The following is a 23,292-nucleotide window of genomic DNA, read 5'->3' on the forward strand; positions in this document are numbered from 1 at the left end:
TGGTAAGAGCCGCGCAGTGCCCCGTGCAATGCTGTCCGGCTGCCCCAGTCCTGTGGGCTGCTTTGCAGATGCTGGGGCTGTGCTTTTACAGCCCCGGGATCTATGCGAGATGCTCCAGCCAGCCTAAGACTGCAGCAGCAAAAGTCTTGATCTTCGATGACCTTGATTCTCGTGTAACAATGCGTGTCTGGCTTTTGAAGAGGGTATTCAGCGTTAGAATGGCAGGGACTGTACCCAGAACAAAAACAGGTTGGAAGTTTTCTTGTCTAATTGGTGGGTTTTCTGTATCCAGCTGTAATTCGAAAAGTAATTAAGCTTTCCCAAAGTCACCTTTTACTGCTCTCGATGCAGATGTCAGTGCCTGAATGGTTGCTCTGGGGATTTGTCAGCTCTGGATGCATAGGGATGCTTCATCTGAAGGGAAAAACACATATATCTGCCTCCTGTTTTCTTGGTATTTTCCCTATGTCTTTCTAACTGAAGCCATAAAATAAATCTCTAATCAGATTACTTAGGGCTGGATGTAACATAATCTAAAGCTCTGTTTCTCATGATACTTCTCTTAAACCTGCATGCACTCTTATCCTCTTTCTGCAGCACATTTTGAAATGCTATAATCACCTTCTCCCTAGTTTGCAAGCTCCAAAATCTTTTCTTCTTACCCCAGGAAAATAGGAATGTGACTGCCCCTTTTGCAGAAGATCGATACTATTCCTGTCTTTTGGTCTGCACTGCTGGTGCTCTCCTTTTGTCCCTCTCCTCCATGGTGCGGGCAGGGCAGGGGCAGTGCCTGGCCCCCAGCCTCACCAGCACCCCGGGGTGCATGGCCGTGCTCCGGGGCAGCTCAGCCGGGAGCGTGGGGCAGGGCTGGCCGGGGGGCTGTGGGCAGGGGGGGTGTTTGCAGGGTCCGGCCGGGACGCTGAGGGCTTTGCTCGCAGAGGCTGTGCTTTGCATTTGAGGAAGGGAAGGCTCTGACACCGTGATGTGAAATGAAGCGCTGAGGGGTAGCAGCTGTGTGGCAGTGGGGATCGCTGGGGAGGGCTCGGGCCCAGGCCCCCACCCCTCCTGCGGCACCACCGCTGCTTGGCGCATCTCCTGTATTTATGGCGCTGCCCTGTCAGCGAGGCGGCCGTAAATCCCTGGGCAGGGGAGGTGCAGAGGGCTCGCGGGCTGCGTCCTGCGTCGCCTGGCGGGCAGCGCCTGGCCGCGGGCCTGGCTGCAGAAGCCCTGAGTCACCGGGCTGGGCTGCTCCGGCCGCGGGTGCCGGGGCTCTGGCCGGCGTCCCCCGCTGGAAATGTGCTCGTCAGCAGCTGCGGGATGTCGATGGGCGGCTCTGGGCAGCCTGGGCAATTCCATCTCACTGAAGAATTAACACAAAAGCCAGAGCTATTTCGTAAATGCACAGCCTTTCAATAATATTAATCATATAATTTATTCAGGGGGAGGTTCTGTGATATTGGGAATGAAGGCTTGGTCTTGTCGCAGTCTGGTATTTTCAGATCTTCTTTCTTAGCAAAGTGTCCAGAATAAAATGCCAAGCGTTGCATAAATGATCCGGCCACCCAGGTGATTTATTAATCATGGCGTATAATTGTTCCAGCCTGAAATGAGTTCTCTCCAGCCCCTTGGGATTCAGTTTTGTAGTTAGCTGCAAAACTGTTTTCTCTGAAGCAAAAACGTCAGGGCAATATTAGAGAGAGATTTATTTCTTCATAAAACAGTGGCAGCTGCTTAACTCAGAGGTTATTTAGTCGCTGTCGAGGTAACATTGAACGCTTACAGGAAGGACAAAGGCTGAGGGGAGCCCAGAGCGGCCGGCTGGGGCTGGGAGGCATCCCCGAGCTCCAGCACCAGGTCAGCTCGGCCGTGGCTCCATCCACCTGAGGCCGGGGGCTCCATGGGTGGGAGCTGGCAGCCTCCTGAGGACTGCTCCAGGGCTGAAGCAACCTCCTTGCTTTTCCTAATTTCCAGTCTAAGCCTCTCAAGCTGCAGCATCCCGTTTTATAAGATATCTGTTCATTGTGGTGTAGACACCATCTGGAGGGTATTCTCTGGGTGCTGGCCCTGACTGGGTGTCCCAAACCCTCAGGGGGTGATGCTCTCTGCATCAGCACATAAAGCAGAGGTGTCCGGAGTCACCCCAGCCCCACAGAGCCCCCAGCTGCAGGCAGTGCTTCTGTCTCCCGCTGGATGCAGGCAGAGCACTTGCCCCGTGCTGCGGCTCTGGCTGAAGCAGCATCAGGGCCATTTGATAGGATCCTCTCTTAAAAAGAGTAAAGGATGAACTGAGGACATGCAGCACACCTGTACGCTGCAGGAGCCTACACTCCTGCTCTGGAGGCAGCGGCAGACTTGGCTCTGCTCCCAGGTCAGGGTGCCCTGGGGCTCCCGTGCCATGCAGCTCACCGTGCTCATGGCTCACTGTGCCCATCCTGCCACTGCTCCCCCATTTGCCAAGCAGAAACCATTCTGTGGGTGCATAATGTGCCATTTCAACCTGCCAGGTGTGATGGGTGAGAACAGCAGGTGCTAGGGAAGGAAGGCTTCCCTGCCATCCTGCTCTAATCTGCCCTGAAGCCTTTTATCAGACAGCAGAACGTAAGACATATAGGGCAGCTCCGCAGCCACGCTAGGGACAAGCGATGTTCTTGGGGGAAGTTCCTCGGTCCCCATTTACCTGCACTGTCCACGTGGCTGAGCAGCACCGAGCACATCAGTCTCACTTCCCTGGCCATCACCACCAAGGACACGTATCCCAGGTGCCGTGAAGTGTTGTGTGCTGCCCGGGGGGATGACTGGAAGTCCACCTGGGGAATGGAGCTGGAGGTGAATTGGAGCCCAGGGGCTGTGCCCAGCTCCCTTGCTGCCTGGCTCCTGTCAGGAGCCTGTGCTGCCACTTTTTTCTTGCTAATGTTTTGCCCCTGGCTGTGGTCACAAGGACACATCCTAAAGATGCTTACTGTGGCATTGCTCACTCAGCCTTGTAAAAGAAGCTGTTCTGGGAAATAAATCTACTGGCTGGGGGGTGCCTTCACCTCCTGGCGCGGGGGCTGCCCTGGCTGGAGCTGAGTTCTGTGCTGCGGGCACAGGGGAAGGGGCTTTGTGGCACCTCCTGCTTCCTGATCTGGTCCTTTGCTTCTCTTAGGGTAGAACTGGTTAGAAATAGAATGTTTAACCTTTTCTAACCTTTTAACTGGCAGCTTGTTTTGCCTGGGGTAGCAGGGCAGCAAGGGGGGCTCCAGGGTCTCCAGCTGCTGCTGTGCGAGGGAGCGCGAGTCCCCGGCACGGCCGAAGCTGTGGTGTGAGCTGCTTGATGTGAGCTGCTGCCTCCCTGCCCGAGCCTTTGCCCCAGGCAGCCCCGTCTAGCCCCTTGCCATTAATTATCCTGCCCTTTTCCTATAAATTACAGATCAGGTGCAAACAAAGTCCAGAAGAAATTGATTACAATGAAGACTCATTTGCAGTATTTGGGTGAAGAAGAAAATATGGCTAAGTGTGTCTACTCAAAGTCATTCTCTATTTCCAAATATGAGAGAATTGAACATCTTTAAAAATCAATACAAAGGCACTTCAGCATAAAACAAGAGAAGATTAATACTTAACTTGTCTGGAAATGGGGAAGAGAGACAGTGGAAGATGTCTCCAGAGACAGAGAGAGACTCAATGAAATTTGAAGCTGCTTGTTTAATGCGAGAGGCAAAAGGTTTAAAATTAAAACCCCTCCCCCTCCATTAAATGAAAGCTAATGAGGTGCGGCAGAATTGATATAATTTGGCACGGGAAGCGGGTTATATTTTCTTTCTTTTTTTTTTTTTTTTTTTTTCTCTATGTCTCAGAAATTTGTCAGACTGATGATTCTGCTTGAAAGGAAGCAGACAGATATTTTCTGCAAGAGCAAAGGGATTTGTTGGTCCAACAAAAACTTTATTAAAAGGCTTTGCAGTGTGAGTTAAGTGCTCTTTCAGTGAGAATGAAGGTAGCATCCTGGTTCAATGTACCTTTTTCCTCCTATCCTCTCACATCTCACCCACTGCACGTGGTTTGGCATCATCTGATGCTGTCCCAAGGAGGCATATGTTCCAGGGTGCTTTGAGAACTGGTTGGATTTTTCATTTTGGGAAAGTGGGCAGCTCTGTGCCTGGTGAAATCGCTGCGTCTTCAGCTGCTGCAGGAGAGGCCGTTCTGCTGCCCCAGACTTCCCAGGGACCCACACAAGATCTGTTAAAATATTCAAATATTAATCTTAGCTATAAGTTTAAATCTCAACGCCTTGCAGAGCTACGTGCTGTGTAGGTGAATACAGATGGGGTGGCTGTGACTGTGCTGCAGCCAGGTTGTTCTGGGGTTGAAGCGATGTGGCATGCTGACAGAAATATTGTTCCACATACTTTTTATCTGACTTAGAGTGGAATGCATAAAGAAATGGCACTGAAGGTGTTGGGATTTTTGTTGAATTTAACAAACACATTGATTAGAAATTGTGCAGAAATATTTAGACAGAAAAGGCCAGAGCTAAGGTGGTATTGATCACCTCGAGCACGGCGGTAGGGAGGTGGCAGGCAGGAGGAGGCAGCGAGAGTGGCAGATGTGCTCCATGGCCTTCGCGAGCTGTTTGCTCCCGAGCAAACACATTTGTCAGGGGCTCTTCCAGGAGAGCCCCACGTGCTGTTAATAATTGACCGCCCATCTGAGCGGGATTGCAGGCAGCTCGTGCTCCGTGTCCTGGTCAAGGTGGCCATTGGATGCTGAGCCTGTGTGTGGCGGGGCCCCGCAGAAGTGCTGACCTGTGCTGGGGACAATTTGCTGGACTCCTCTCTGGGGGTCTGGGTCTCCCTGGTGCTGGGAGGTTTGTGCTCTCCCTGCTTTAAGGCCGGGCTGAGGAACAGACCCAGAGGAACGATTTCATGGGCTTGGCCAGATGTGCAATAGGATTATTACGGCTTCTCTGAGGCTGGCTGCAGAGATGCAGAGCACGGGTGGGTTTTGGGCAGGTGCTGATATTTCAGTCCTGTGGAGGACTGGAGTTTTGTGTCCGTGTTCTCGTGCCCTATATGCCTAAAGCACAGGCTGCGTTTTCATCCCTCTAACAAGGAACACGTTCAGAATGCTGTAGCTGGTCCTGAATCTAATTCCCGTGAAAATCCCGCTAGCAAGGAGGAAGGTGAGGCGGGAGGTGAAGGGGAGGAGGGCAGAGAGACCCGGCTGCTTCATCGCCATGGCGACAGAGACTTCCAGGGAAAGGTGCTGAGCTTGTGAAGTAGATCATCGACAGTTTACTTAATAAAAAAAAATATGTGTGTGTTGCCTGGAAGAAGTGGTGTGCCGGCTCCCCCACGTAAGAGCCCAGCTGGAGGGCTCGTGCTCTGTCGCACCGCTCCCAGCCCTGGCTCTGAGCAGCTCTGCAGCACAGGGACCTTCATCCCTGGCACGAGCACGGCTGGAGCCTGGCTTGGGCCAGCCTGGAGCTGTCCCACAGGGGAAAGGCTAAATAATGTCTGCAAAAGGCAGAAGGAAAAGTGTGTAAGGCAGGAAAAAAATCCTTCGCACAATTCAGGTTTTAGGGGGCTGTAACGTAACCCCGTCCCCCTACATTCTGAGGAACCCGCGGTACGGGTACCGCACGGGCTGTTTTCAGCAAAACCTGGGCAGCAGCAAAATGCATCCTGAGCTGTGACATTACAGCCCCGGGCCAACAGCTCCCGCCCGCCGCGTGCTCCCCGCGCCCGGCAGCGATCCCCGAGCGCCGTCCCTCGGGGCAGCTCCGGGGCGCGTCCCCGCCCCGCTGCCTCGGGCGCGTCCCGTGCCTGTGGCCTCGGGCAGGGCGGGGGAAACGGGGAAAAGAGGGGGAAAAAAAGGGAAAAGGGGAGAAAAGGGGAAAAGCGGGCAGCGGCCGCCCGCAGCCGTGCCCGGCGCTGGGGGCGGCGCGGCGGGCGGGGAGCGCGCGGGGAGGCGCGGGCACGGCGAGGCGCGGGCACGGGCGCGGGCGCGCCGCCGTCCCGCAGGTGCCGCGGCGGGGCCGGGCGGCGGGCGGCGATGTCCCGGGCGGCCGGCAGGATGCACTCCAGGCGGGCCGGGATCCGCGCGGCCGTGGTGCTGATCGGGCTGCTGCACAAGTCCAGGAGGCAGAACAAGGAGAAAAGGTACGGCCCCGGCTCGGCGCCCTCCTGCCCGCGGAGGGGCTGAGGAGCGCTCTGCCCTCGCCGCTCGCTGGCGCGGTGCCGGCGCTGGGGAGAGGGCTCCGGGCGAGCCGGCGCCGGCGTCGGTTGTGCCCTTCTCGGTGCCGTTCCTGGGACAGGTCTGGGGGTGCACCCGCAGGGTTCCCCCGGAGCCGGCCGGCGGGCACGGGGGGACCGCAGCCTGCTCGCGGCGCTTCCCGAGCCGCTGCCGGGCGCCCGGAGGAGCGCAGGGCTCGTGCTGCTGCCGCCACCGCTCCGGGTAACCCCGACCACCGGCCCCTGGGGCCGCTCCAGACCAGGGCAGACTGCTTGCTTTCGGAGATCGTGGTGTTCACAGGACTGCTTTAACTCAGCTCAACAGCTTTGTCTCTTCGCTGAGGAACAGCTGACAAATGGTTTCATCTTTCATTGACTAAGCCGCGGATTGTACTTTATGTTCAACTTTGTGTTTGGAGGAAATAGCCTGTTTGCAATATTGTGTTAGCTGGCATCTGCTCTGCATGGCTCCTGCTTTCTCCCCCCACTTATTAGTGTGAGTTGCTCTTTGCTTCAAAGGTTTACCGTGCTCTGATTTATTCTGTGCGTTCTCAGTCAGGGACTTCTCTCTCCTCCAGGACTGTGCTGCTCTGGCAACTTTGTTGTTAAAAATAGTACGAAATATGCATCCAAATCTCAGTGGCATACATACTTCTGATTTGGGATGGAGACAACATGGGCATTGGTGCAGATTGATGGCTTCCTTCTCTTCGTTTATTTTTTTCAAGTTGTGATTTTGTAACAAAATGATACAAATGAAGAATCGATTATTTGGAGTCTTCGTTATAAACTACACAGCCCACAACAAGAAGCCCTGGTTGTTCCTCCTGTCCCACCCCTAAGTTTTGGGTCACAGGGGCCACCCCATGTTTTGGTGCCGCCGCTGTAGTTGCTCTGCCTCGCACAACAGGTGCACTTGGGAGCAGGATTTCAGTGATGCTTTTGTGGGTGGGCTTTCTGCGTAGCTTGTGTTGTTGCTGCTGCTCGAGGATGTTTTCTTCTCTGTTTCTGGGGCCTTAGGTAGCCCGTCAAAGCTGAGTGGATGGAAATAAACAACCCACTGGTTTTGGTGGTTCTGAATGAACAGCCCAGTGCTCCCCAGAACTGAGCCATGGAGCAGGTGTAGTCCCCGTCCTCCCCCTTCCATCCTCTCTGTCCCTGCCCCTGTGGGGGCCCCTCGCTGCCCTGCGAGGTGCTGAAGCCGCGTGCTGCAGTGGGGCAGTTGGAAAAGCGTGCTTACAGGGGCTCCGCTGAGCTCAGCTGAGTCCTGTGGGCATCTGCGCTGGCTGTGTCAGGGATATTGGAGTCAGTCTGGGCCAGGGTCATGGGATTTGAACCCTGTGAGCAGCCCAACCGCCCCATTCGGGTGCTGGCTTCCAGTTTCCAGGGTCACCTCCTGGATTTTGGCGCAGGTGGCCAAGGGCCTTCGCTGTCTGTCTTGGAGGGGCCGGTGGGCTTGGGGTCCCCATGCCCTCCCCAGCACTGGCCTGTCCCCAGTGGAAGGTCCTGGCCATGGAGCAGGGCTGCAGGGCTGCCACGCTCTGGAGCCCCTTCTCCCTTTTCCCTGCCTGTGCGGGAGAGGTCCGAGCCCCCCAGCAGGCTGCGCCACGCACCGGGTGCGCGGGGCATGGGCGCCCTGCGAGGCAAGCAGTGCCCAGCCCAGCACGGCCTGGCCTCTGTGGCAGGCAGCAGGGCCCTGCCGGCTGGAGCGGGGCCGTTTGCACGAGGAGCAAACCCATCGCCTCCACAGTGGTGAGGCACTGAGGGGTGTTTGCTGTGCTATCTGCAGGCAGAGGCAATGCCAGCTCCTGAGCATCCTGTAGCAGGGATGCGTGTCCCCGAGCGGGGGTCTGGAGGGACCTGGGTCCTGAACTCCTCCTCTGAAGGCTGTCTCTGCTGGAACTCATTGGTAGATCCTGCATTCACCTCAAAATATGTCAGGAAAAGGAGGTAGTGCTTTACCAGTCATACAGAGAAGGCTTTTCCCAAAGAGACTCCTTTCCACCAGGTACCAGATTTCTGTGAATGAGCTCAGCATGACACTTGAAGGCTGAGAAAAAAATCTGGCTCTGAACTCTCACAGAATTTGGCCTGTAATGTGGGAGCCTGATTTTTTTTTTATTTTTTTTTCTTTCCTCACCATCACATTGAGCAGAAACCCTCCCAGTGTAGTTCTTGCTGTGGGGTTTATTCAGGACAGTGAGAGTCATCTAGACATCTTAAGGGGAGAACGAGACCCTGAGGAGTTTTTTTTCCTGTCTGCTGTGGACTGAGGAGCCTTCATGGGAGTGATTGTGAGAATTCAAGCAGTGCTTTACGGTGACTGCTTCATCTTATGCAAGCTGCCAGGACCATCAAAGTGACATAATCTGAGGGAAAAGGAAGAGACTGTTAGCGGTATAGTCAAAAGGGACTCTGTTCCTCCACCTGCTCTTATTTTCTTTTTTTTTCCTCCTACATTCAGTCTTTGTTCTGTGTTTGCAATTGAATTTTGCTTTACATGAGCCATATGCAAGTCTGGCAGAATCAGTGGCAGCTGCAGAGTCCCTGGTGGCCCATGTCCCTTTCTTATTAGCAACCCAGCAAAGTGCAGCACAACAAATTGACTTCAGCGAGCTCCCCGTGCAGGAGCGGGGTGATGCTTACCTTGTTCCCTCCGCACGCCTTCCCAGGCAATCAATCTCTCCATGCCTGTCCTGCTCGCTCGAGCTGAAGCGAATGAGCAATGTGCACCAACAGCTGGTGTGCGCGGGGCTGCAGCTCCCGCCGGGCACGGGGCTGCTCCTGACGCCAGCCCCACTCCAGAAGTCTCGGCTCAGGGCACTTGTACCCGACCAGGTCCCGTAGCTGCTCTCCTGCCAGCAAGGTGGTGCCGCGGTGGTTCCCTCCCGCTGGGCAAAGCTGGCGGGCTGGGAGCCTCAGGCCAGGGTGCACCCTGCTGCTGCTTTGCTGGTCCCAGCTGTGTTAGAGGCAACCAGAAATAAGGCAAGTGCTTCTAACACAGTTGTCACTTCACTGTTTGGTTCAGCAAAGGATGCTCGTAGGTACTCCCTCCTCTGAAGTCATTTGGAATGGAATCTTTGCACTGGTGAAGTCAATTTTTAAATTCCCATATTTTTTGGGTGGTAGCAGGGCTTGGGTTCACAAAGACAGCAGCTCACATGTTTTTGGCCTCTCCCCACCTTCAGAAGCACTCCTGTCCCCGTGCGCCCATGGCACAGACGGCCGGGGGGAAGCAGTGTCCCTCCGCTGTTCGGAGCTGGTTCTGCACGCGGAGGGAGGCTCTGGTTTCTGGGAGCTGTTCTGTTTAATTTACAAATTATTGAATCAGCTCAGAAATGGCTGCCCAAGGTTCCTTGGCTTGTGTGTTTTCAGGAATCAGATCAGACAATCCTTCTGGTCTTAAAAAGTCCACGAGTCCCTTGGCTCATTTATCCAACTGCTGCTGGAAATCACTGCTTCCTCTGCTCCTGGAAGTGAGATCAGAGAACAAAATTTGTAAGCGATAAAAATCTCTTTCCGCCATTATTTGCATATCAAGCGTTACTTTCCTAACGAGACAAATTGGGAAGTCCTTGGTGGGTTGGAAAGGATCCAGATTCCATCCAGCTGCAGGCAGGAGGTCGCTCTTCTCCCTTAGCGCAGAGCAGGACGGGCAGCTGCGTGGAACGTGCCAGCACCTACTGAAACAAGCACAACGGCAGCGCCCGCACCAGCGCGGGACGCCCTGAACCACTCTCAACAATATTTATTCTTGCTGCAGAGTAGTAATTAAAGTTAAACTCATTTGCAGTTAAATGTCACCTTGCTCTTAGCAGGGCTTTGGTTCCTGCTTGTGTGAGCTGTGCAGTCGGGAAGCCTCTGTGTGCACGCAGATGCGGGCTGGCAATTTACAAATACATAATTCATTGCAAGAAATCTAGACCAGAAACTGCTGTTCTCTTTCTTTGCTGACTCTCAGACTTCAGTGCGAGAAAGTAATGTTTCAGGTCAGGGCCAGTCTTAGCCCAGGACACAGCCAAGGTAAATCAGGTGACTGGGGAAAGCGTTGCACTGCAGGGGCTCTGCCTGCACCTGGTGTAAGCCCCGGAGCACCTGAAGCTTTGCAGAGCTGTGCACACGTGGCGGGAGTGCCTGTGGTGGCAGCTGGGACCAGGCAGCTCCACAACGGCCATGCCCGAGGCCGTCGCCTCCCAGGGAGCAGTGACACAGCAGGGACCCCCACCAGGTCACTGGCTACGGATGGAGCGTGGTGCAGTTGGGCTGCAGGGCTTCATTTAAGCTCTTGCTGAAGATTTCCAGGGGTGACATCTGAGTGAATTGCCCTTGCTGCTGTTGCAAAAAAAAATCTTTTTTTTTTTTTTTTTTGGTGACTTGTGAGCAGGCGACTGAGGTCCACAGCTCCAGGCAAGGCCAGGAGCTCCCCAGCATCTTGTGAGCTGGACCTGGGGCAGAGTCAGGCCTTGTGCTGGAGGGTGCTGAGCTCCCCCGTGTCTCCTCTGCGACCCACTGAAGGGGAGGCTCAAACCTAAGGTGGGAACCCAGCCGTTAGTTACTGCTGAAATGCTGGGGAGTTTTCACATCCAGGCCTGCAGCTCCACCTCATGTGTTTGCTGTGCTGGGTTCCCAGCCCGTGCGGGTGGCTCAGCTCCTGTGCAGCACAGGGGGCAGGGGCCGGAGCTGCCTGGCACCCCCCGGCTGCAGGAGCCTGCCTGCGCCTGCGCCTGTGCTGCTGGGGTGGGCATGAGAGGCAATAGAGGAGCCCGGCCCCTGTGAAAACTTCAGGCACTGGGCACTGAATATTAAATAAAGGAAGCAGGGAGCAGCTGGCAAGGTGATGCCCATCAAGGACAAAAAATGATGGTTCCAAATATAGAGGCTGTTAATTTACAGGACATCTTTGCTGTCCTTCTCAAGGATAAAGCATCTAGACAGCTGAACTTGTTGCAGGGGGGTGTGCTGCAGGAGATTTGTGTCTCCCTGCGCCAGGTTTCTTCTGCAAAATTAAGCGTAGGCACAAACGTAACCTGCGATGCTCCGAGCGTTTAGTTTACACAGCGTAGCAAAAGGTAGAGCGCGAACACCGCGGTGTCAGATAGCATCTGACATCTCCCCTTCCCACGTGTAATTCGTACGAACGCACCGTGTCAGTGTAGGACCTGTCTGGTAAATCAAAACAAAACAAAACGGCAGGATGCATTTACAAGTTTTCATTACACTTCAGAGTGAGAAGATGGGAGGAGACGTGCACGCTGAGGCCAGCACTGCGTGGGGCCAGGGTGCGCGCAGCCCTGGCTTGGCCGCTGCTCCTCGCAGGGTGCTCACGTCCCCTGGCCCCACGCTGGGGGCTCCAGCCCCGCGGTCAGCCAGTGCTCCGGGGTGCTTCGGGGTGCTGCAGAAGGGCACAGAGAGGTGGAGAGCATCACCGCAGGGGTGCCTGGCTGCCCTGTGGGGTGGAGACATCTTTAACTAGGAGCTGATGAAACAGATGTAGGGTGTAGAGCTCCTGGGCTCTTCCCCTCACAGGTGCTGTGGGCTCTCAGCAGCGGAGCCGTGTGGAGCTCTGTGCCTGGCCTCCCGACTGCTCGGTTCCCAGAGAGCTCTTCACAGCGCAGCACCGCAGGCTGCTTGGCTCCTGCTGGGCGGTTGTTTTATTGGTAGCATAACACATCGAGGCAGGATTCGGCACTGAACAGGATGTTTTTATCAGAATTTCAGAACATCAGCAGGGTTTACAAAATTCATGACCTGAATTTGTAGGTGCTTTAGGGCTGTGAGGGGAGTGCTCTGAAGATCAGAGAGACTTCACCTGTCATCACTGCTCCGGGAACTCGCCCGTACACAAACACTCAGAACAAGGGGAAAAGGCCCCCCCCTGCTCCCCCTCGGCACCCCCGGCTGGAGGGGGCCAGTGCTGCCCGGCAGGGCTCATCTCCCCGTCCTCGTCAGGAATCCCTGCCGTTGCGCCTGTGTAACTGCATTAAGGTATTTCCTTAATTAGATTTACTAAGTATGTAGGATTCTATTTTTTTTTCTTTTTGCCTTCTCTCTTAATTTGCCTAATGAGGAAAATGAAGAAATAAAATTACTAAAACCATGCCTGCATTGCTTTCCGGGAAGCCTCTGCCGTGCCTGGTGCTGGCCCTGGCCCTTGCAGGGTGCGAGCGAGCGGCACGGCCAAGGCCCTGCCCGCTGTGCGCCCTGCAGCGAGTGGCGCGGGGCCACCCTGGTGGGACACATCCTGCAGGAGGCTGTCCTCCGCGGGGCGCCCAGGCTGTCCTTCAGCTTGCGCCTGCCTGGCTCAGAGGAGCCAGTGTCCAGGAGGTGCTGCTCCGGAGGATGCTCTCGTCCACCCTGTGCTGACGCTGGTGCCCAGGGGTGCCAGGTGGGGGTGAGGCGCACGCTGCCCCCCGTTCCCCGTCGGGTGCTGCCTCCAAGACCTTGTGTTGTGTGACCAACCCTCGACCCTCGGGGTGCGCGTGCCCATTGTGCAAGGGAGAGACAGGTCAGCAGTGATTGCAGAGGCCGTTTGTTCCAGCCATGACGTGCCAAGCCCAGGCTTCAGCTCATAATCATATTACTGTGTCCTTCCCCACCCCATCCTCGCACGGTTTGCTAATTGCAGCTGCAGACTGCAGGCGGCTCAGGCAGGAGATGTTTTCTCATGCTGGCCTGGAGCAGAACTGGGTGGCAGCGGGCCGTGCTGGGGGGCTCCTGGCCCTTCTGGGCTTGGGGGCACGCAGTGCCCGGCTGTGAGGCAGTGTCCAGGGACAGGGGGACTGCCAGCATCCCCCGGCCACCCTGTGGTCTCCAGCTCTGCAGAGATCCCTGAGGGATGAGCATCCTGGGTGGCTGTGGGGCGCTGGTGTGCTGCCTGGCATCCCTCGGCCGTGTCCAGCCATGCTGCAGCTGGGGCTCTGCAGGGACCGGAGCCCTTTGCCAGCCCCCAGCCGGCTGTGATGGGGCCGTGGCGAGCCCCCGCTCGTTCTGGTGCAGTCTTCATGTGAGCTCCTGGGGGCTGCTTGGACGTGCTGCACAGATAACGACATGCTAATCTTCCTCATGATTCGTTTGTCATCCCCAGAGGGTAATCTCCTCAAATTACGCTGATGGCCCTTGACCCTGTAGCTGACAGCAGAGTGAATCGTGGGACATGGTTGCAATTTAACATAATGTATTTCCAGTGCACCAGGGCTAATTACAAGCGGCTGCTGGTGAATGGGTTTGTTTTGCTCTCCCTGGAAGTGCAATAGCAGTTCCAGCAGTTTGGCCCCAGAGAAGACATCAACATGTGATAGAAGAACATGTTGTTAAGTAGTGTGAGTGATTTTATAATACTTAAAATGTGATGCTATGGCAACCTGTTACAAATCCCAGATCAAGTCAAATTATTTGTATGCATCCCCGTAACTTTAATCTTTGTGAGGTCTGTTACGTTTTATGCCTTTGAGGCCACTGTACAGATTGGTGCAATCAGCCAGAGAACAGGGTTCAAAGGAAGGAGAGCAAAGACGAGTGGTTGCCTCCAGAGCAGCCTGTGCTGTAGTGCCCTAGAAAGTCAAAGAGCAAATAGTAAAAATCTGTCATCCTGTTGTTTTTTTTTTCAGCAGTGGAGTCATGGTGGGTTTGTGGAGAGGAGACAAGGAAGGAGCTCAATGGACAATACGGGTGGTCAGAGAATATATTCTGCTGGTGCCCCTATGTAGTCCTACAGCATTTCGATTCATTTCTTGCACTGCAAATCTGGAAAATGTTATTTTCTTTTTAAAACAATCTCCATCAGCCTAGATGAGACATGGCTGTGCAGCACAGCAGAGATGGGGATGGGCAGTGCCTTCATCTCGCAGCGGCCACCCGGGCAGGAGGGCCCCTGCTGTGCTGCAGCGTGCGGGGGGCTTCGCCTCTGCGCGTCCCACCTGGGGCTGCAGGGTGAGCCTGGGCACAGCCACTGGTACTTGGTGCTCTTGGAAGAGCTCCGAGGACTGCAACCAGCAATTAATTAGACGTGTTACAGGTTGGTCCCCCGGTCCCCAGGGCTCAGCTAGCCCTGTCCCTGTGTGCTGGTGGCCGGGCTGGGCTGCAGTACTGCCCCGGCATGGCCGAGCATCGCCCTGCCTTGCGCGGTGATGGTCCATGGCTGTGCCACCCCCTCCAGGGACGGGGCTATGGGCTTGAAGCTGAGCCCTGAATTTCCCCTGATATCCAGCCGCCGTGTCCCTGGCTATAATTTAAGTCCATTATTTCTTGTTCCTTGGTTGTTAACTAATGGGAACTATTGATCTGTGTCCTGTTAGTGCCTTCCCTCTCTCTGTTCGCAGCCACCGTAACTCCAGCTCCTTGGCTCTCCTTTCTCCACCCGGACGCCTCGCAAGGGACAGGCCTTCACCCGCTCCCTTGCATCCTCTGCTTCTCTTTTGCATGGGGTGATTTGGAGTGGGGGCTTTTAATTTATGTTGTGATGGGGGCAAAAGGCTGTGGGCTGTGACCCAGGTGCGGGGAGGCGCGGGGCAGCTGGCGGGGCCAGGTGCTGGCAGGGCCGGGGCAAAGCCCGCTGTGGGTGCTGGCGATGCACGGGGCTGGGCCGGGGGGAGGCAGGCGGTCCTTCCTGCCGCCCCTGCATGCACAGGCTGGGTGCTGAACGCTCGTCTGTGTGCACGTTTGTGTGTGCGCGTGTGCATGTATGCGTCTTAACAGATGGAGCTAAAGTCCATTGAGACTGGGAGAAGTCTATTAGCAAAAGCAGTTGTAAATACAGGCAGAAAGAGCAAAAAGCAGCCCTCGTCAAGCTCTGTCTCAGTCTCTTTCACGAGCAGGGACACATCTGGGCAGCCACTCCATGCTCGTGCAGTGGCAGCAGGGCTTGGCACTCGCTGTTGCCTCAGTGGTCTGGTAGAAAACCAGGTCTGCTCTGGGAGTGATTTGGTGGCACCCTGCAAACGACCTGTGAGAGTGTTCCGATTTGTTAAAAGTGCCCTTTCTGCAATGCAGCTGCTGTTCAGACCCCTCACCCCCAGCAGGATCTCCTGTGGGCGCGGGGGTGCCCTGTCCGTGCCCCGGCGGGCATGGCTGTGCCAGGAGCGCAGGGCAGGGGCTGCCCCTCCAGCTCTTCGCTGGGAGTGAAGCACGGCTCCTGCAGAGCAGCCTCTGGGCAGTTTTTGTGCAAGAGGCTCTGCCGACGTACCGGTGCTGGGTGCAGGCACCCAGTCACTTTTATGGGGGGGCCTGGTGTGCACTGGAGCCTGGCGCCACGCAGCATCGCCCCACGCGCCGCGCTCTGCCATCCTGGGGCGGGCTGCCATGGGAACAAACCTCGTTACTGTGAGATAAACAGTTGGACATTTTGGCCCAGTTTCTGCAGGACTAACCTGGCAGGGATGAGAGGAAACTAAATTAAATCTCAGATTTTCTGACTCCCAGAGTAGCATCTGGCACTACCACTGCGTGTGACGATTTGATTGTCTGCCTGGGAAGTGATTTTTTTTAAAAGGCACAGTGTATTTTTATCAAATAATCAGCGGAGGGCTTTGGGCCCACCTTATCAAGGCTGAAGAGAGTTTTGGGCTGCATTTCTTGGCAGGATCTTGGTACAGCTGCTTCTCCCCTGCCTTTCCCAGTGTTTCAAGTCCTTGTGAGACACCCCCAAAGTGCTGAGCGCCCACTGCCCCATCCGTGGGTCTGTGTGCCGAGATGTGGGGATGTGTGTGAGCAGCCCAGCCCGTGCAGGGCATGGGGCTCTGCAGAGAACTTTTGTATCACCTTTTTGTGCAGCTGTCTTTTTTTTCTTTGATGTGAGATTATTTTGCAAAGAGAGCATTAGGGCCTCTTGGTTCAACAGAAATGTCCCCTGCGTTTCCTTATCTCCTGCCTCCACTGCTCACTTGCCTCCCAAACCTTCGGGTGCAGGGAGAGCTGACCGGCTCTCATTCTGTTTTGCAGGAAGCAGGAGCTGCTGAACAGCTCGGATGTGACCCTCCCGGACCGGCCGCTGTCCCCCCCGCTCACCGCCCCCCCCACCATGAAGGTGAGTGCGCGGGCGCTGCGCGGGGGCCGCTGCCCCCTCCTGCTGGCGGCCCCGGCGCGTGGGTGCGCCGTCCAGGCAGGGTGCTGGTTTTGGAAACTGAAGCCAGCGAAGAGCAGCACTTCCAACGCAGCAACTGTACCAGTCTGGGCTGTTCTGAGCGGAGCAGAAGTAGGTGGTTTCTGGAGATCAGCCTGCAGCATGTTCAGACACCATCAGCTACAGAGGGGCGTGCGTGCCAATGGGCCTGATCCTGCGCTGCCTGTTACGTTACACAATCCCGAGCAGTGATGCCAGGCAGGGGGCAAAGCCTGAATGCTGTTACCCCTCTGATCAGCCCCCCAAGCTCCCCTGTGCTGCTTGAGCGGCCGCTTGCCCAGGTGGACCACGTGGCCCTACGGCAGGGCTGGCTTTGTGCCCACCACCGGCTCCGTGCCCGCAGGACCCGGCCAGTGTGGCCGCTGGCCCCTGATCTTTGGCCACAGTGGAGCCGGTGGTTGAGGGACTCAACTCCTCTGCTGCTGTCGGAGTAACCTGAGTAATCTGTGCAATGACTGCGCTTCCAGACAAAGGAAATGGTAGCTCTTCTCCCTGGGTTGCTGCAAAGTATTCAATATGTTGCCACCCGGGAAATTACTCATTAAGCTGGAGAAGATGAGATCGATGAGAGGATTACACGATGGCAAAGAACCTGGTTAAATGGTTGTCAAGAGCAAGGGGGCTTGGAAATAGAATATTGAGCTGGAGGAGATTATTTGCAGAGTTTCTTGAGTTTTGGTCCATTTGTACTTTTGTTGATGACCTGGGTGCACAGAGTTGGAGCGAGCTGACAAAGTTCACTGGTGACATGAGGTGCGGCACTTCGGTGGTGTTGCAGAGGAGGGGACTCACTGCTGAGAGATGGGGGGAGCGGGGCATGGGGGTGCGGCAGTGGGGCACATTGGCCTCAGGGCACTGGGCAGTGGCATGACCCTGCCCATGGTGCAGCGGAGGCACAGGGATGCAGCGCACAACACGCATGCCTTGTGCCACTGCTCCTCGCACTGCCTTGCCCGGCATCAGCACGGCTGAGACCTGGCAGCTGGGTCCTGCCTGGAGCCGGGCGGGAGCAGCGCTGGGGCAGCTCTCCTCGCTCCATCCCGAGGGCAGAGACACCTCAGGCCTCTGCAGCATCCTCCAGCTGCGAGTTTCACAGCTGAGCTGTGCGGTGCGAGAAGGTTCGTCCTTATGTGCACTTTGTACTTTCTGCTTAATTTCAGGCACAGGCTGCAGACAGCTTGCTGCAGACGCTGTCTTCCTGCAGTACAATGCGTTGCTAATGCAGCTGTGTGAGCAAACTCCTCTTAAGAGCATGGAGGCTCTGCTAACAAGAATGTGTTTTCCTGGTGTAGTTTAAATTCCCTGAATGAGGCAGGCTACAATGGCAAGAACCTCCTTTGCTGGTGCGATTCTATGGTCAGGATTGCCTCCCATCAGTCCTCGGAGGGAGGAATTTGTCTTGCACTCATAATCAGCATGGCTGTGCAGCAAAACTGCGCGCAGACCAAGCCAGCAGGGCACAGCACTGAGCGGCTGTGGGGTAAGCAATCCATCTGTTCCTGGGACTCTCCTGCTGCTCTCCCCGTTCCACCGATGTTGGTCCTGGAGTCTCGGGGGGGAGAGGAGAAGGGCAGTGCATGCAGCCCCAGCTGCTGGGTCGGCGTTTGCGGTGCTGTGTTTGTCCCCTCCCGCTGGGGTGGGCAGGGATGCAGCCCTGCGGCTGCCTCCACGTTCCCTCTGCACGGCTCTCCCTGGCTCTGTCGTGTGGCCAGGACCCTGCCTTGCTCCCTGTGGCCGTGCCAGGCATTTCCAGCAGGCTGGGACAGGCGGGGGCACGGCACCGGGCAGCAATCCCCCAGGGTGCAGCCGGCTCACCGCCCGCGCTCCGAGCCGCGTGCCAGCAGCAGAGCGTGCATCCCATCCTCGTGCCAGCGAGGCAGAGGAACAGCCAGCAGATTTCCTGGCTGGACTTCGGCTGGCACCCAGCAAGGGGAAGCCGAAGCCCCCGCGTTGTTTACCACCCGCAGAGGACACCACGTTTCCCCGGGTGGCTCTGGGCAGTGCAGAGGTCCCGTTTTGGGGGTTTCCAGCAGCAGCGGCGCCCCGAGGGTCCCGGCTGAGGGCAGCCCCGTGTGCCTGGCCCTGCCGCGTGGCTGTGCGGGAGCTCACCCTGGGCTCGGAAGCAGCCGGTCCCACAGGGGTGAGGTATTGATCCCAGGTTTTAACTGAGGACAGTGAGTGTTGGAGCAATTAAGGGAGAAAAAATATCATATGGCTTCTGAGGGATGAGGGCTGCTTTCCTTCTGGAGAAGGAAAGAAAAGGCTGGGAGCTTTCTTCCATAGGGGTTCTGAAGGCAGGCTTGAAGGGTCAGCATGGATATTTGGCCATGGAAACTGCAGATGATATACTGAAGTTTTGCCCAAGCTTTCTGGAATTGACTCTCCTTGTAAATCTGCCGGTGTTTATTTTTTTAATTCAGTAGCTTTTTAGTGGCAGCGCTTTTCCTCTTCTCTCTCCTTTTTGTGAGAGCAGAGTGGACTCTCTAAGGGACCAAACCTGTTTGCTCCATTTCCTTATCTGCTCTCAGATATTTGACATTTACTGTGAAACGAGCCCCTGGCCCGAGCCCTGATGGTTCCCCACAGGGGATCCTCAGAGGTCAGGCAGCAAGAGGGAGCAGCTTTCTCTGTCCTGACCAACCAGCCACGTACAGACAGTGACCCCACTGCAGCCTTGCCATGTGTGGAAGGGCTTCTTAGCATATTGGACCTTATCTCAAAACTGAAACCCGCTGCACAGCTGACAACCCACAGCCTGGCCTTGCTGCTCCCAGGGGCCCAACCGTGCCATGGGCAGCGGCGTGCGGCTGCTTCCTGCGTGCGCCGTGCTCGGGCAGCGCTGCCGCTCCATCGCGGTCCTGCCGGGCCTCTGCCCTGCCAGGGAAGTGAGTTGTTGGTGCTGTTTGTGTTGTTTTGCAGAAAGGTGTTAAGCGGCCTGCTAGCAGCTGCAGAAGTTCAGGTTGGATGCTCTGACAGCGAGCGTGCAGCCCCTGCTGCCTCCTTGTGCTCGTTCTGCTGCAGTGCTCCCTCGCAGCTTCCTAATTTTGGAGCCACGGGGCGGATGGACCGTGAGCATCCGCACGCTGTGCAGGACCACCTGTGTCCTGAAGAGCTTCTGCCTCTGGCTCTGTCCTGATGGTGTTCTACATGGAAATGCTGAGGCAGGGTGCCTGCTGGCAGGGGCCTGCTCCTCCCGGCAGAGCTGCACTGGGGGCTACAGGGGCAGCATTTTGGCAGTGGGGGGTCCCTTCTTCCATCACACGGGACCTCACCACACTGGCTCATGCTGGCCTTGGGGAACGAGGCTGGTGGTAGAGAAGGACAGTCTGTGGGACCAGGCTCTGCAGGCAAGGCTGGCAGCACCTGCTTCACTGCTTGTTCTTCGTCTTTATAATCACATAATTAAAGCAATTAAAAGGTGATTACTGACTTGTTCTGCTTTATGGCAGGTTTAAAGGATGGCAAAATCTTTTACAGGTGGCACAAAGTGTCCTTTTGGAAAAGTGAGGTGGAGCTGGGGCTCTTCTATGGGTGATACTTTGCCAAGTGCCGGGGAGCCCCTGAGTTGCCAAACACGAATAAAAACCGTATGGATCTAGCCATGCTGCTGAGAAGCTAGGAAGCAGGAGTGAGTCGAGTCAGTATCCTCGGTGCTCATCCTGGTCTGGCACTGTTCCTCAGAGATTTTAAGGTGCTTCCCAGAGAGCTGTGTGAGTTCTGGTATCCCCGTCACAGCGAGGGATGAGGGTCATGCAGGGGGTGGGAGCAGGGACAGCAGAGTCCCTGGTGGCTGTGACACCCGTTCTTTGGCAGAGTCATGAGGGCGTTTGGGCCAAAGCAGTGGTGTGCTGCCTCCTCCCCGGGCCGTTCTGGGACAGGAAGGCCCTGCTGGTGCTGGTGCCCAGTCTGCAGCTTCTGGGTCACCAGTCTGGGGTGTCCGGAGCTGATTCTGTGAGGTTTTATGGTTGGGATTTGTTTGTCTCCCTCGGCAGGGCTGTGGCTTTTTTGTGCTTGCAGATGCCAGGTTGATCCAGCTGGGGAGGCTGAGTGTTGTGCATCAGGCATTTGCTGCTTCCCATTGGGGAAAGGGGAAAAGGCACGTGAGTGGCGAGGCACCGATGGGCCTGACTTGTCCTGAGTGTCCTGAGACTTTGTGGGTCACCTTCCTTTGAGTAAGCAGAAAAGGGAAGGCTTGGGTTTTGGAAGTATTTGGAATGCGTTTGAAACCCATCTGGGCACAGGCAGAGCCCGTCCAGCTGGGTGCTGGCCACCCAGAGGCGGTGAGCGACAGCTCACTCCTCCTGCAAAACCAGTTGTCCTGGTGGACGGTGTAAAACTGGTGGATTACTTTTTTTCTGATGTTCCCTTGGCCTTTTCCCCTACCAGCCCCTTCACTAGTGTCTCTGTTTCCCTCTTTGACCCCGCACCACAGGGACTTGCCACACACGTTGCCCCCGCAGCACTGGGTCGGGGAGCAGCGGTCTCCTGCTTCGTGCCCTGCCTCACGGGCAGTGGTGTTCGACCAGGTGCTTTGCAGGAGGGGGTGAGGGTCCTGAGCTCTCAGCCTGTGGGAGCAGGGCTTGGGCACCCTGCTTCCAAAGGGACAGCCTGTGGCACCTTGCCAGCTTGAAAATAAATAATGGTGAGGAAGAAAAATCAAAATGTCCTCTGCTCGTCTGCACTTGCGGCAGGCTCAGGCTGCTCCGAGCTATTTCTGGCACTTGGCTGTGGTGGCTCCATGTGCGTGCAGTGCTGGCACTGATCCTGCAGCCTGGGGGCACGGCACCGGTGGCCTCACGGAGGGGTCTCACCAGGACCCTGCATCAGTGTGGCTGTCACAGGGTGAGGGGGTCCCTGTGAGGGGCAGATCCCACGGCAGTGGCTGGGACACGGTACCTGCTGCCTGGTAACTCCGGCTGTGCCGGGCTCTTCTTGCTCTGTTGGCCGGACAGGCCAGGTGTGGCTGTGCAGCAGGACTGGGGAGATGGGGATGTGGGCTTGGTGGGAGCAAACCCAGCGTCCCCCTTCCCATTGCCTGCTGCCCTCCCCTTGGCTCCCCCACTGCATCTCCTGCGTGCCCGCCGGCCCTCCCGGAGCCGCGCCAGTGTTCAAACCTTTGCCTGCTTCCTGCCCAACCTGTTTCAGGCACTTCCCCGCGGAGCCACCCTTTTAAATAACAAAGCAGCAGTCCTGCAGTGCCTCTGGCTTGGAGAAACATTAACGAGGGGAGGTGTCGGGGCTGGGGATGGTGTCCAGGCTGGCGCCCAGCCTCCCCGCTCCGCACTGGGCTCCCGTCAGGACGAGTGGCAGCAGCAGCAGCTCCCGGGGCATGAAGACGGCTGTCCTGGCTGATGCGGCAGGGGCGATGTGGGGACGATGATGGATTTCCTACGGGGCCTGCTGGTGAGTGCCGTGCCGCCCCCAGGGAGCACAGGGAGTGCGGGGCGGGCACCTGGCTGCGAGCACCTCCGTGTGCTTGGTCCTCAGTCGCTCTTCTGATGCAGTCTAACTTCTAACTTCTTTCTTTCAGTTTTCTTTCTGGGTGTCATTTTCTTTGTAAACCTTCAATGTGGGCATTTACTGGCTGTGCTGCTGCTTCTGCTCTGAGTCGCTCCTAGTCCGCAGGCACCTGCTTGCTGCAACGTGCCTCCAGGGTGCTGCGCGCGCGGTTCTGCAGACACTGCCCCAGCTAACCTGCCTTTGGGCCAGACTCAGTGCTGAAGGAGAGGAATAAATGTACTTTTCTGTGCTGGAATGCTGGGCTGTAATGCTGTGCATCCCTTCTCTTTGCTGTCAGGGTAACAAGTTTAGCTGTGAGGGAGCATGGGCACGTGAGCAGGAAGGCAATAACAACCGTACCATTTTTGGCTTGAGTATTTTGTGTTCCTGAGGTCATTAGTACAAGCTACTGGACAGGTTTGCCCTGCCTAAGGTAGCAGGGGAAATGACTTTCCACACTCATGTTGCCTTTGCGTGCATTTAAAAAGCAGATGCAGTCATGGCAATCTGGAGCAGATAGGCTCAGTGACTCAACTGGAGTAAGGATAAACTCTGTGCTGGCTAACTCCACTGCAGGTGACATAACTTCCGACTGAGCGACACAAAGGTATAATTGTCTTAACTGTAATTATCAAAATATTTGTGGCCCAGTAAAGCTTAACTTCAAGTATGCATAAATTCCTAATGGGTACAGACTGCTGTTTGGTTTATTAAATGTGTGTACACATTTTCTACCGGAACTCACTTTAGAAGTTGGATCAGGTTTAGCCCTGTGGTTTTGCCTGTCTGGTTCTGGCTGCTGGCAGTGGGACCTGAAAACTATTTTAATTGTCTCAAAGAGCATGTGTCCATTGTAGAGACCTGAAGTGGACCTTAAAAGGAGCTTGAAATAAGGAAAAGCCTTTTTAAAGTGCTACTAGTTTGGGCACAGAGCTCTTTTGAACCCTGGGTTCATTTTTTTCTTGCTGCAGGTGCAGGCGATAAAAAAGGGGCATAGTCTAAGGGTAGAAATATGGCCAAGGCTGCTGCTGGGGTGTGCTAGTCCCTTGCTGTGCTGCAGTGTCTTCCTTCCACCACAGCCGCTGTGAACTGGCACAGCCACTGGGCTGCTCATGCAGCAATCCTCACTTTGGCTTGTTATGTTTATCAGAAAGAAAACCAGTGTTTTTCATTTCTTCACCTCCTTCTCTGTTTTTTTCTCTCTTTTCTGTCTTTTGAGAAATTCAGTTTAGTCTAGAGTTCAGTGTTACTTACCCCAGTGCCGTGCTCTTTGCCGTGACGCCCCTGCCCCATGTCCTGCACAGAGCTTCAGAGAATCAGCAGTGCCGCTGCTACCCGTCCTGCTCCCTGCTCTCCCTGCCCATTCCGAATTAGGCCGTACCCCCAGCCTCTGCTCAGCAGTGTGAACCATCATCCCAGCCTCCTGCAGACGCAGCGAGGGATAGCCAGAGCAAAGGCGGCTTA

General features: G+C 55.9%; 1 protein-coding gene across 1 annotated transcript in view; it reads left to right on the plus strand.

Moving 5' to 3' along the window:
* Positions 1-23,292, plus strand: part of RAP1GAP2 (RAP1 GTPase activating protein 2) — a 76,488-nt gene that overhangs the window by 33,078 nt on the left and 20,118 nt on the right. The window contains exon 4 of the mRNA XM_082776301.1: positions 16,149-16,233. Within this exon, the coding sequence (XP_082632427.1) occupies positions 16,149-16,233 (85 nt within the window). The remainder of the gene's footprint in view (positions 1-16,148; positions 16,234-23,292) is intronic.

The sequence above is a fragment of the Aythya marila genome (assembly GCF_965140915.1).
Source record: "Aythya marila genome assembly, chromosome: 20".
In the NCBI taxonomy this organism is placed as follows: domain Eukaryota; kingdom Metazoa; phylum Chordata; class Aves; order Anseriformes; family Anatidae; genus Aythya; species Aythya marila.